Genomic DNA, 13,078 nt, shown 5'->3' on the forward strand with positions numbered 1-13,078 from the left:
GGCTGTTCAGCAAGATAAAGGACATTCTGTTTATCACACATGGGCTAAATATTTATTCTGTTTATCACACACGTTCAAATGGTGGTTTGTGAAGATTGTGCAACTGCCTTCTTCCCAAATCCTTCCAGTGAACCAGGGCCTCTTCCATACAGTTATTTTCCAGTAAGGATGTTGCATTACATCTTCAGTTTAGTAATAGATAAGTAATTATTTGCCTGCATTTTTGTCAGGAAACAGGAGGAGCAAACTGTCTATGCCTGAGAAGCATTTGTGTTCCATATCATCTAAAAGGCTGTAAACTCTCTGCTCCTCAATGAGACATTCGTTAATGTAAGTTGCTATTTTAGCTTGGGCCTCTGAAATACCACCACAAAACTTCCTACTTTCATGCTAAGCACCTGCTAAGAGTTAGTAGACAAGGCTGCAACAGATAAAAGGAGAGCTAGAGCTTAATTAATCCTTGAGATGAGAGATCAAATGCATTAAACAAACCTCTTAGTCTTTATTATGTATGGGGAAAAAAAACTTGTTAGAACGTGGAAACCAAAGAACAAGACAAGGGAAGGAACAGACTAGCACACAGAAGAAAGTAATTTATTATACAAAACTTTATGGCCTTTAAGCTGTACAAGACTGCTCAAATTCTTGCCGCAGTTCAATATACCCCCTTCCTTACTCTCCATATTTGAAATGGTGAATATTTCCTATCCGTATACCAGCTATCTCAGTACATTTTGGACCGAGGGCTTTTCCATTTGCTTGCGTTTGTAGGGACCCGGCTATGCCCAAGTCTTAGATAGGTCACTTGGCTGCAAGTTCTGTGTACAACTTGGTGAAATGTATCAGGACTGCAAGATTTGAAAAAAAATACATTTAAATCCTACCACCAAATATACAGCTATCAGCTATTCAGATTTAAAGTAAATGCGATTCCATATTCTGGGTGAGGGAAGAGGACTTAAGATATTTCAGAAATCCACTGTGGCTGCAGTTTGCTATGTGTTTGTTTATATCTCATTATTCCCCCACAGTACTGAACCATTTGGTTTTAGTTATCTGCGAATAAGGGAACAGTTTTGCTCTAATGAAATGTGTCGTTAGGTAAATTTTACTTAACCCATTTAGACATTACAGCTACAGTTGTCAGACTTCTAATTCACTGTTAGGAATAATGTCTTTGTTACCTGAAGCCAGTCAAGTTGAACTACTAAGCATTTCAAAGAACACATTTTATGTAAAAACATAAAAGAAAGCACCCAACTCAAATGTGTTATTAAAAAAACCTTATTTATGTATCTTAAAAAATACAAGGCACATTATACAAAAATCAAATAGCTATTCATCAAAACTGTGTTAAATAGCCCCATTTAAGATTATGTACTGGCAAGCATTAAGTAACAGCGTATAAATCTCAACTAACTTTTTATCTCAGTGCTAGCTGGTAACAAGTTCAGCTTGTCAACTCAATAGGATAACCTTACAGGCTTCTGCCATGCTAGTATTTACAGCATAACTTCGTAAACAACATAAAATTACATTATACTAAAGATAATAAGAAGTCTACACCAAGACGGTGAAATGGATTCTCCTTTCCTTCTTTTTACGGTTTCAAATAATGTTCAGTGTAAGCAGGTACACAGAGCATGTTCCTACATACACAGTCTGTTCAGCTGTTTAATACATTACAGTTAAAGCGAAACAAAACAGATTTCTCTGTTAATTAAATATACTAGCAACACTACACAACATTCCAGTGACATTTTGCTTTTTAAAAACTTTGATATTGAACAAAAATGTCTTCAACCACAACTTACTTCCAGGTCAGCAGCATTTTTGCAAAGCATCTGAAATGTCATGATTTTTTTTTTCCAGTCTAGTGGGAAGATTTATCTGCTTACAGTTTCTACACAGGGCCAGCAGCTGACAGTTCCGAAATCTGGGCTTCAATGCAATTAAAAAGCAGAGATGTTTCTTCAGTCCCTCTTGTACAAAATAACTCTTGTCACTTACATCCTTTCACCAGTAGCAATAAAAGTTCCCTTTTCTAGGATTAAACTCAGTAGGTTGATTTAGTGGTCCCATTTGAGTTTGAAGAATAAGAATTTGATTTCTTGGGGTATCTGCTTGATAAGAGAGACACTTGCATCCTCTGTGTAGTTCGCACACTTCGGCAAAGAACAGCGTTTTTAAGGTGGTCTCTGAAGTCTTTTGAAATATAATAATAGATGAATGGATCAATACAACTGTTCAAAGTAGAAAGACACAGTGCGATTATGTACGACACATACAGATGGCTCTCGCTGTGGGTTTTGAGGAGCAAATAGTGCACAACAAGCAGCACGTTGCTAGGTGTAAAACAGATGAGATACGTGGACAGGACAGCAATAACGAGTTTGATTGCTCTTTTCCGTTTCTTCCCAGCGCTTATATCTGAGATGGAAGCACTTAGAGTCTTAATCATTAGTATGTAAGCAACAGCAGTGAGGAGAGCTGGGATTAAGAAGAATCCAATTGCAAGCGAGAGGAAATAACTGAACATACTATGAGCCAAAGTATTTTCAGGCAACACATCATGGCAGGTAGTGATGTTAAGACTTGAAATATGTGCTGTCTGGTTAACAAGATACAATGGAATGGTGCCCAACAAAATCAGTAACCACACAGCAAGGGAGATGCCCAAGGCAATTTCAGATTTCTTTCTTGAGTGCACTATGGGGTTCACCACAACCCAATAGCGTTGCACACTGAGACATGTCATAAAGAGAATGGAACAGTACATATTTCCATAGAAAAATCCAACAAGTACTTTGCAGAGACCTTCACCAAATAGCCAATTATTACCATTTACATGGTATGCAATCTTCAGCGGGAACCAGACAACAAAAAGAAGGTCTGCCAGTGCCAAGTTAACCATATAAATCACAGCTGGATGTTTCTTCTTTGTTCGGAAAAAAAAGACCCAGAGGGCCATGGCATTGCTAGGCAAACCAATGATAAAGACAATGATATAGACAATGGGAAGAAAAACTGTAGTCAGCTTTCCTGTGAGGGCTTTTGCTGCAAATTCATCCACTTCATATAGTGCTTCAGAGGCATTATTTGTATCTGGAACTTTCTGGCCAAGAAAACTTCTTCCTTTTGACTTGCTGTTTCCACTACTCTCTAAAATTAAAAAAAAAAAAAAAAAGAAGTTGCTGTTACTGAAGTACAGACTTTTTGTCCTTTTTAAAAATAAACTAGGCACCACGATTTACTCTGAAGAATTAAAGAGGGCCTCATCAACAGAAACCTTAACCTTAAGGTTTTCAAACACTTGGCAATTTTTCTTCCCTTTGTTTTATTATCAAAAAGACAACCTTTACCCCTATTCAAGGATTGTATCAGCAATGAAAATGCTTTTCCACGTCACCAGTGATATTAAAAATACTTCTTTAAAATGGCTGTGAGGTGCTCCTACCATCTGAACAGTTACAATAGAAATTGCTTCAAATACCTAAGGGCATCATTATCCTTTCACATGGCAGTGCCAGATTACCCAAGTGCTGTGACTCATAAAACTTTGGAGCAGGCTAACATAACTGCAGTAGAAGTTTCCTCACTTTAGATGGCCTGAAAATCAGGTATGCAGTAAAAAAGAACATGCTGCCCTCAGACAAGCTAGAAGGAAAACTCAGAACATAATGCCAAAAGCTGTGCACAAGTGATCTCTAGGGAAAGAAAGAGGCGTGTTACACTGTATCTGAATTGAAATGTGAACAGACTAACTTTGTGCATGAAGATGCAACAGGGCCAGTCACCTAGGATCTCCATCCAATTCATGGGCAAGATGGTCAGTTGACCTCTACAGTTTCTACTCAAAGTGCTAGGTGGTAGAGCTGACAGCTATGGTTGCTTCATGCACAAGACAGCTATCACTTCAAGTTTTGCCTTGCCTCTTGGAACACCACAGGAACATACAAACCATATAGGCAAGCCAGCCATCCCTGGCTGCTCTGCCTTGTACAACAGCCTTCAGATGGCTTGGTTCAGAACCCCTCTAGACCCAACACAGTCCTCTCCTGCCAACACATTAAACTGCACAAGCAGATACTGTCCATAAACTTGCACTGTTCCAAAAAGTCAGACATCCACCAAGTTAAACTGTATGGACATGGAACTTGACTGTCTGTGGAAGAATTATTTTTAACCTTATCTCAGTTTCAATCAATATTTGTAGATTATTTTAGCCACACACACACCCCCCCCCAACTGGAGTATAAAGGAGAGTCCTTCTGAGCAAGCAGGTTTGTGTACAAGCCACCAAAGGATGGCTCCTTTGTTAACTCAGTAAATAGAGTTTTGATACAGTTCCAGAATGAAAAATGCTTACAACTTACGTTTTAAAGTATAAGAAAAGAATTCTCACACAAGAAATACATAAATACACAAGTGTGTGTGTTTTCTAATACAGATTCTCAAAAGTAGCACAACTGTAGATAGCTGTTGTTTTCAAGTTATTACTGCAAAAGGCTGACGTATAGAATCCTGTCTAGACTGTGTGACGTCCTAAAGAGGTGTACAGAAATACAACATATATTGTGTACAGAAACACAGCATATATTGGTGGACTTTAGAGTTTTGAATTAGCTCCACCTAACAAGTATTTGACAAGCTCCTGGCACAGGCAGGCTTCACTGGAAAACTGAGGTGTAAAAAAACCTCTTTGCCACTACAATGGCATGGACAAATCTTTGCAGTAGCCTGCATGAAGACTGCAATCTAAATTATGCCAACAAAACAACAGTCCTAGGAAAAGGAATTCAAATGCCAAACAGTTATTTTGGCCTACACATGGTGTAATTACAACAGGGCAAAATACAAAAATCCTGCTCTCAGATCTGCAAGCCACACGATTATGTCAGCAATACTGTTAAAGTCTCTGAAGTTAACTTGTATAATACAGAAATCCCAAATCCCTAACCTGAGCCATGACTAATAGAAGCCATAAAACCAGCTTGAAGAACATAGTTTACATAGATATCAGATAATGTAAGTGATAATTAGCTAAGCAATACCTCTTAGGCTTATAGCTTAGCTGAGAAAGACCCTGGAGGTGCTTGGAAGCAGACCCTTTATTCTAAGCTGACAGCAGTTCTCAGAGTACTATAATAAAGCACAATGTACAGTGCTATGTTAAGCACCTGTCCATCAGTAAGTAGTTGCTATTATCAAATTGCAGTCATAGCATTTGCATTCCATTCCAAAGACTTAAATTACTGTAGAAAACTGGAAAACCAAATACTACCTCTTTTATCAATGTTTTGTGATCAGATGTAAAGCAATGTTTTGCAACTGAGGTTCATAGGTTGGGTTGAAAAAAAAAAAATAAAAAATGCTGACGAAAAAGCCCTAAAGTGTTAGTGTGACACGTTAGAGTAAGACCTATAATAAAGTGGATTGACAGACACGTAAACCACAGACAGTATTGCAAAAGTGGCAGAACAGAGACAAGGGTTTTTTTAATTCTATTTTTGAAGACGCAGTCAAGCTAAATGGGTGATTTCAGAGACCAAGTCTTGCTGATTTTAAGTAGTTTCAGCCTCAAAAGTTCTGACTGCTGGTACTGGGCAGCTTTTGTCAGCCCAACCGGCACCCATATAGGGAGACAGTTCGGCGTCCTGTTTGTCTTAGCGGTTAACACTCCTTCACCGAGCAACCAATCCTTTGTTAGGTATGTGCATTTGCTCCATCCTTTTCTTACTCTTTCTGCGCTTGCAGTTTTCCATAACAATGGAGTTCTTTTCCAAGCCGAGTTTCACCCTGCCTGACTCACATACAGAGAATGCAGTTGACTTGCTAATTTGCCCACGGGAACAGCTTCCTTGGCATCACGGGAAAAACTTACTCTCCTCCCACAACAGAAGACTGTTTCAACACCTTTGCCATTTGTCCAGAAGATATAACCCACTGCATACCAAACGAAGGATTATGCCTACCCTGCAGACACAAAAGGGACAGCAGCACAGAGTATCCAAATTAACTAGCTTAGGTCACGGTAGTAATACCCACACAGGACTAAGGTTAAGATTACCCTGGTTCTTGGATCTGCAGCCCAGATTCACCACAACCTCGCCGTGACATTAGCGTGTTTGAAAACAGCCACGATAAGCCCCTGGCTTATTGTGCATCTCCCTTGGTTGGGATGGGATGGCACTTCCAGCTCATGTCACCTCCCTACTCCAGAAGATCAAGGACCCAGCTAAAACTTTTAAGCATACTACTCCCCCATCTCTCCCAATGATTCCAAATTCCTCCCCCTGCCCAGGTCAGACAACTAGGCTATTATGAGGCAGGTTAATTTCAGAAACTTCGCTCTGAACAGCAAAATTTGTAGCTATCTAGTATCTATTTGTTGAGAAAATAGGACCTGCCATAAGCCGGGCTTCGATATTTACATAATCTTTATGCATATATACTTGTATTATGTATATAAGCCCAGGATGAACAAATACAGAAGCACACAGTGCAAAGGCACACGTGGATAGGGCAATGAGGTTTACTATAAAAGGTAGTGAAACATGAAACTTCAGGCGGTGAAATATTAATATGAATGACTTGAGGTTTTTTCCCCAAACAGCACTTAGTAAGAACGTTCAATAACCAATAATATAAACTAACAAAGATAGGATTAGAAAAAAAAGTCAACAACCTAGCTTTTCAGAGTTGGGGGAAAAAGGGAGAACACCGTCTTTAAGGGGTTTTTTATGTTTATATATAGCTTTCAGGCAGGTTGCTAGCCGAGAAGCAGACTAGGTACAGCACCGATGCGGGTGAAGCCCGGCCACGCGTGCCAGGCAGCTCCCGCGGACCGCCCGCGCAGGACCTGCGGCCCCGCATACCCCCACCCCACCCCCCCGCCAGAGCTCCACAGGGGCTGGAAGCCGAGACCGGCTGCTCGCCCATCAAGCTGCTTTCCGCCGCTCCGGCGGGGAGGCCGGCCGGCTGGCAGCGCCCTCCCCGCGGGTCCCGGCAACCTCACAGCCACCGGTCCAAGTTTTCCGAACCCGTTCGACTCCGGGAACCTCGCCCAGTCCGCTCCGGGCTCTCCGCATCCCAGCCGGGGGCCAGAAACCTACTCTTCAGCGCGGTTCAGCCCCGCCCCCCCCGCGCCTCGCCCGCCGAGAGCCCAGCCGTGCCCCCCGCACCGCTGCCCGCCTGAAGCAACAGGGCCCGCAGCCCAGCTCCTCAGCCCAGCCCGCAGCCAAGGGGTGCCGAGCAACCAACGCGGCACCCGGGGAGCCCTGGGAGGGCGCGGCTGCCCCCAGCTGATCTCAGCCGAGCCGGCGGCTCCAGTACCCGTCGGCGGCAGCTCGCCCTCCTCTTCTCACCTGCGGGAGCGGCGGCTCCCAGCAGCGCACAGAGCAGCAGCAGCAGGCACAGCCCGCGGCACCCCGCCATCCTCCCGCCGCGCTCCGGCCACCGCTGCCTCTCCCGCACGTCTGACCAGTTTCACCTGATACCTGGACTAGGAGGGGGCAGGAGGTGCGGCCTGGCCGGTACCAACCTAGCGACGGGCGGGTCCGGGCCAGGCCGCACCCCCAATGGCTGTGGGGGCTGGCCCTAAAATGGCGGGGCGAGCATAGCCGCTGCATCTGCTGCACCTGCCTCGAAATGGCGGGGGCACCCCTTCTTCTCCCTCTTTGAGGGAGCGGTTGGTGTGGCGTCTTGCTTCACGCTCCATGTCCCCGCTCTGGGGCTGCTGGGGCTGAGCAGGTGCCGCGATCTCGGCCCTCCCCTCCCTCACGCTCAAGCTGGTCCTCCAGCAGTGACCCGGCCCCAAGCCCACCGGTGGGAGCCCAGCCACAGGGCGGGGGAGGTTCTTGCCCGCGGCAGGTGCCCTGTTAGCCGGTCGGAGCTGGGTAAAGCCGAGGCGCGCCGCTTGAGCGGCCGTGTATTCAGAGGTGGTCGTGGTTCACGCCGAATTGCTGCTGGAGGGGAGCAGGCTGGTTCTGAGGCAGGCGGGCTGGGGCCCGGGGCAAGCTGGCGAGGAAGCAGGCTGGAGGGGCGTTTCGTGGGGCAGTGTTCCTCCTGCTGGCTTGTAACGTGTTGCTTTGTGTGTGCCGGGTTTCTTAATGTTCTTCATTATGTTGTGGTATGACAGATGGGCAGGAAAATGTATAATGTCTGCTTAACGCTGAAGGCATTCGTGGTACTGTGCTGGCATGACCTGGGGTAAGAAATGGGCATTTTCAGTTGTCAGCCTTGCTTACGCTCAGAGTACACGAGCTTCTTTTTGTTTTTTGCAAAAAGAGATTTCAAGAACAAAATTAAGCACAATGCAATGCCAGCAGTGTTTTCTATTTATCCACACAAATATGAATTTAAGAAGTGCTTTTAGGTTTGTAAAATCAAGCACACAGTTTATCAAATTCCAAAATTAAAACTACGTGTTCAACCCTGGTTCACACTTCTAGACATGTAAGTGGTTCTCCAGTTACATCAGTAATGCTCCCTCTGCTTCCATCAGTCTGTTTAGTTGGGTTTTCTTTTCTTATTTTGAATAAATATGTTATGAATATGCTCTGTTCTATGTTGCTCTGAAAAGTGTTCTTTTTTTGGGCTTTCTGTGATGGTCATGAAATATGGCTGTGAGTTGAGAAGATCTGTATTGTTCCCCTTTTACAGATGGAAAATGGAGCACAGAGAGATGAAGGTAAATGCACTTGGAAGTTTTGGGTGCCTGAGTCGACATCAAGGGCTTCTCTATTATCAGCTCTTTGTTATAGGTTACTCCATACTCCGAGCGTGGTTCCTGTTTGTCATGCACCCAGCTAAGACTATTTACAGATTTCTCATCGTAGTCTCAGTCTCTTTGCTAAGCACCTGGAAAGTCATACCACATCCCTCCAGACTCCCTCCCTGTCTGTTTCTGTCTCACTTGCAGTGCTGTTGTGTTTATCATTACAAACTGCTTCATGGGTACTTAATTTCCTGCTCCTAATCACCTTGTCCAGTGAGTTGTAGTCTTCTCATCTGGCTCTTTATCTAATCTCCCTTTCAAACAGGCATGTACATATGTGCTGCCTACTGATCTCTACAGTGTTTTTCCTCTCTGGTCTCTAGTACTAAGGAGTGGTCAGTCTTTCTCTCATCCGGTTCTGCTCTAGACAGTGCTCTCCTGCTAGCACCCAATCCCAGTTTCCACTGTTTATTTTCTCTTGATTTATTCCACCTAGTCTATATTTTTGTCCCCTTTACAGTCAAAGCAGACACTTCCTTCCCTCCTTTGCGTCAACCCAGCAACACTAGAAGGGACTCAGAATGTAAAGGAAAAGGATTCATTGCTACCACTAAACAAAATCTGCTCTAGGCTGTCTTACAACAGGTCAGAGCTGCAGGTGGAGAAGGCCTGTGGCTGTGTGTAGAAGCAAGAGTCACGGCAGCTGCATCTTCTGGAAATGCAGCTCTGGACTTAGCCTCTGAGTGTAAAGAAATTGTATTAACAGAGATTTATAATTTGGCTGCATTTTCATAGGGATGGCAGAGACATGTAATTGATGTGAAGGTGATCTTCCTTCAAAATCTTATAAACCATTCATTAAATTCCCAAGCAATTAAAAATGGAGCTTATCAGAGGCTGTGTCAGGCCACTTTAATACCAAAGAACGCTATCAACCTGCCTTATAAGACCGTATTGCTGCCTTTCAGTACTTAACGGGGGTTTATGAGAAAGACAGGGAGAGACTTTTTACCAGAATCTGTAGTGATAGGACAAGGGGTAATATTTTTAAATCAAAAGAGGGTAGATTTAGGTAAGATATTGGGAAGAAATTCTTTACTATGAAGGTGGTAAGACACTGGAGCAGGTAGCCCTGAGAAGCTGTGGATGCCTGTCCTGGTTTTTGGCTGGGATAATTTTCAGAAGAAGCTATGTGGGAACACAGCCAGGACAGCTGACCCAAACTAGCCAAAGGGGTGTTCCATACCATGCTCAGTATATAGAGGGGGCTGGCCAGGGAGAGGGGTTGCTGCTCCGGGCTGGGATGGGCCTGGCGTTTCAGGGCACTGAGCAAATTGCTTTGCGTATCACCTACTCTGTATATTCAGTTGTAAGTACTGTTGCTGTTTTCTTCTCCCTTTGCTGTCCCAGTAAACTGTCCTTATCCCAAGCCAAGAGTTTTGCCTTTCTTCTGATTCTCTTCCCCATCCTACCAGGGCCGAGTGAGTGAGTGGCTGCGTGGTGCTCAGCTGCCGGCTGGGGCTGAACTGTGGCAATGCCTCCTCCCTGGAAGTGTTCAACGGCAGGTTGGATGGAGCTTTGGGCAACCTGGTCTAGTGGAGGGTGTCCCTGCCCATGGCAGGGAGTTGGAGTAGATGATCTTTAAAGGTCTCTTCCAACCCAAACCACTCTGTGATTCTATAACAAACTAGTGGTCTTTGGCACTTGTAAACAGAAGTTCCTGGTGCTCCATTTGTGCCTTGCCAACAAGGTTTTTGTTCTGTTTTTGTTCTTTTGTAGAAGTTAGTGTTCCTAGCTAAAATCTTCAGCAGGTATAATATTTGTTAGGAAGATTCCCCATTTATAGTCTACAAATGAGTTTTTGTTTCATGACTTAAAAATACTTAATAGCAACTAGAAATGGTCTTGCCTCTTCTCAAATCACTGGGACCTCTCTACAGAGCAATGTCAAGCCTTTGTGATTTTTAGTTGCCTTTATTGAAGACAACTGATTTGTCAAACCTGTTTACAGTTCTAGTGTGCAATTTATCAAACAGTTTGGAAAGAAAATTTAACCACTTGTACATAAGCACAAAACAATTAGGTTCTTGTTCACCCTTTATCATTGGAAAATAATTGCAATAAATACAACTGCCACAGGAAGAATAAGTAAGTGACTGTAGATGCTTATTAAACCTAAATTCTCCATTACAAATTGGTAGTTTCTTGTTTTTCTGCTATACAATTTTTCTGCTACAAATAGATACATATATGTATATGTGTGTGTGTATGTCATAATGAATTGAGAAGAATCGTCTTGCTGCTTTATATGGTGGCTTGAAGGGAGCTTTGAACTTTTATATCCTTGATGCTATGGCAGTATTGATTATCAAAGCATACCCAAAACTGACAAAAAGGTAAATGAACATGAGCTCATAATTCCCTGCTCTAGCAATGTTTGTCTGGGGCATCTTATCAGGAAAGTCTCGTGCACCTTTGAGCAAAGGGCATCATTGGAAATATGCTCTCCCTTGCACTTTGAGGAGCTGCTGGGTGTGGTGCTATTAACATAGTTTGGCACAGAGGCTCCATAGAGCTCTTTCCAGGGTATACTGCTTAGGCCTCTATTAATTTTTAACAGCATAATGATGTGACATAATCATGAAGATATTTGACTGTCAAAGATATTTGGTACTCCTTATTAAATGAGAAATGGATGTGGTTTCATTGCAAAGCACTTGTCAGTACTCATGTAGTTTGTGCTAGGATAAATGGGTGGAAGCATTTTCAACACACTGTTTTGTGTGCTTCACGTCTTCCCCGAGAATTCCTGAATCCAGATGGCAAATGTGTTTTCAGTGTGTGGCTTATTGTAATCATACCACATGTCTGTTGGGGAAGAAGGGAAGAGACGGCTGTTTGTGCCACATGTCTTACACAAATACATATATTTCTGGGTTTTTTTAAGGTGCGAGAACAGCTTGGTTTTGGAAGGGAGGGGAAATAAAAATCTCCTGACTTTAAAAATCAACATGTCTTGTAGTGATGGCACAAGCCCTTAAAATATCCTTCAAACAATGCAGTTAGTGCAAGGGTTCAAGGAGGGAGGGTGAAATTTTGTTCAAATGAAACAATGTGAATCATTTAATTTTACAAACTAATTTAGTTTTTTATTCAGAAGAAGCTGATATATCATCTCTCAGTGCTTTAACCTATCCTCAGGGTAGCCAGCTGGCATCTTAGAAACTAGGAGAGTACCTGGGCACTACGTTATTGCAAGGCTCTGCTTTTGCAGTGCAAGACCAGGTCCCTGGGTATAATGAAGCCCTCTATCCTTCCTCCTTGTGTTTCTCATTCATAAAAGCCCCTGTGCCATCTTAAGCGGTTTCTCTCGGTTGTTTTCCTGAGCCTTTGAACAGCTGTCTCTATTTCCTGCTTAGTTCTTGTTGGACTTGCTGGCAGGCTTGTTAGGTACTCATGGCTGTCACTAATGTCCTTGAGACTCTATGTGTGTCCGACAAGGACCCTAGGAAACAAGAGGGGGTCACAGACAGCAGCTGTATATTCTTCTGTTTCTCCGGTGGCAAAGACCCGTTTATTTCACATCCATTCCCTCTTATGCCATCTTCCCTAAGATCCTTGCAGTTTTTGGAAATTCTGGCCGTGGCAAATATGAGCTTTATGACCATGTCATGCTGATGTGCTATTGTGTTGTTACTACTTGGGGTGCCAGTGTGGGGAGCATATTAATTCATGGCATTTTGGAGTCACTGTGGGGGAAGGGATAGGTAGTATGGGTTGTTTAAGGTGATCCCTTAAGGGTTATTGGGTGTCATCCTGGTTTTTCTGACCATGTGTCAGCAGTTTTGTGTGTTTGCTCCTGATGTGTGGCCTTTAATTCTTCCTGTATTTTCACTTTTCTCGAAAGCACGGAGATCCAGCGCTTGGGCTGGAGGCATGACAGAGAAGTGGCAAAAGGTCTAGAACAAAATGTTAGGTATGCCCAGTGCCTGGGGGATAGAAACATAGATGGCCCAAGTGGAAGTATAGCTGTGACTCCTGTTCACCATAACCTTGCTGTAATAGAGGACATGCAAATTTAACAAAACGGCTTGGTCTAAGCAGAATATAAAGTAGTGCTTCTGCACTTGTGTTGACAGTTGCTTAACCTGTGGTAAATCTGTCTTAAAGTGCACCCACAGCTACATGAAAAAAAGCATGTTAAGTTGCCAAAATCAAGCAATTGAAAATTAAGAAATGCTATAATGTGGGCTTCTTGTGCAATCTTAATTCATCGTGCTTGTGCATATGCATTTCGAAAGGGCTTTAGTTACATCATCATATCCAGTCTTTCTGTGGTGTGCTGCATGGAGCGTGCTC

The 13,078-nt window shown here is 43.4% G+C and overlaps 1 protein-coding gene across 1 annotated transcript; it reads right to left on the minus strand.

Annotated features, from left to right (window-relative positions):
* Positions 1 to 578: 578 nt before the first annotated feature.
* F2RL1 (F2R like trypsin receptor 1) lies at positions 579 to 7,486 on the minus strand. Its single transcript, XM_054811085.1, has 2 exons — positions 7,368 to 7,486; positions 579 to 3,162 (listed from the first exon to the last, which is right to left on the minus strand). Exons 1-2 carry the CDS (start codon positions 7,435 to 7,437, stop codon positions 2,057 to 2,059), a joined length of 1,176 nt encoding a protein of 391 aa, XP_054667060.1. The 5' UTR covers positions 7,438 to 7,486; the 3' UTR covers positions 579 to 2,056.
* Between the last annotated feature and the right edge of the window lie 5,592 nt (positions 7,487 to 13,078).

Source organism: Grus americana, chromosome Z (assembly GCF_028858705.1).
Source record: "Grus americana isolate bGruAme1 chromosome Z, bGruAme1.mat, whole genome shotgun sequence".
NCBI lineage: Eukaryota > Metazoa > Chordata > Aves > Gruiformes > Gruidae > Grus > Grus americana.

Excerpts from the sequence above, each read along its gene's own strand:
- F2RL1 (XM_054811085.1), bottom strand. The coding sequence starts at position 7,437 with ATGGCGGGGTGCCGCGGGCTGTGCCTGCTGCTGCTGCTCTGTGCGCTG. Across the intron at positions 3,163-7,367 it reads GGGAGCCGCCGCTCCCGCAG|AGAGTAGTGGAAACAGCAAG; the intron begins GTGAGAAGAGGA and ends TTTTAATTTTAG.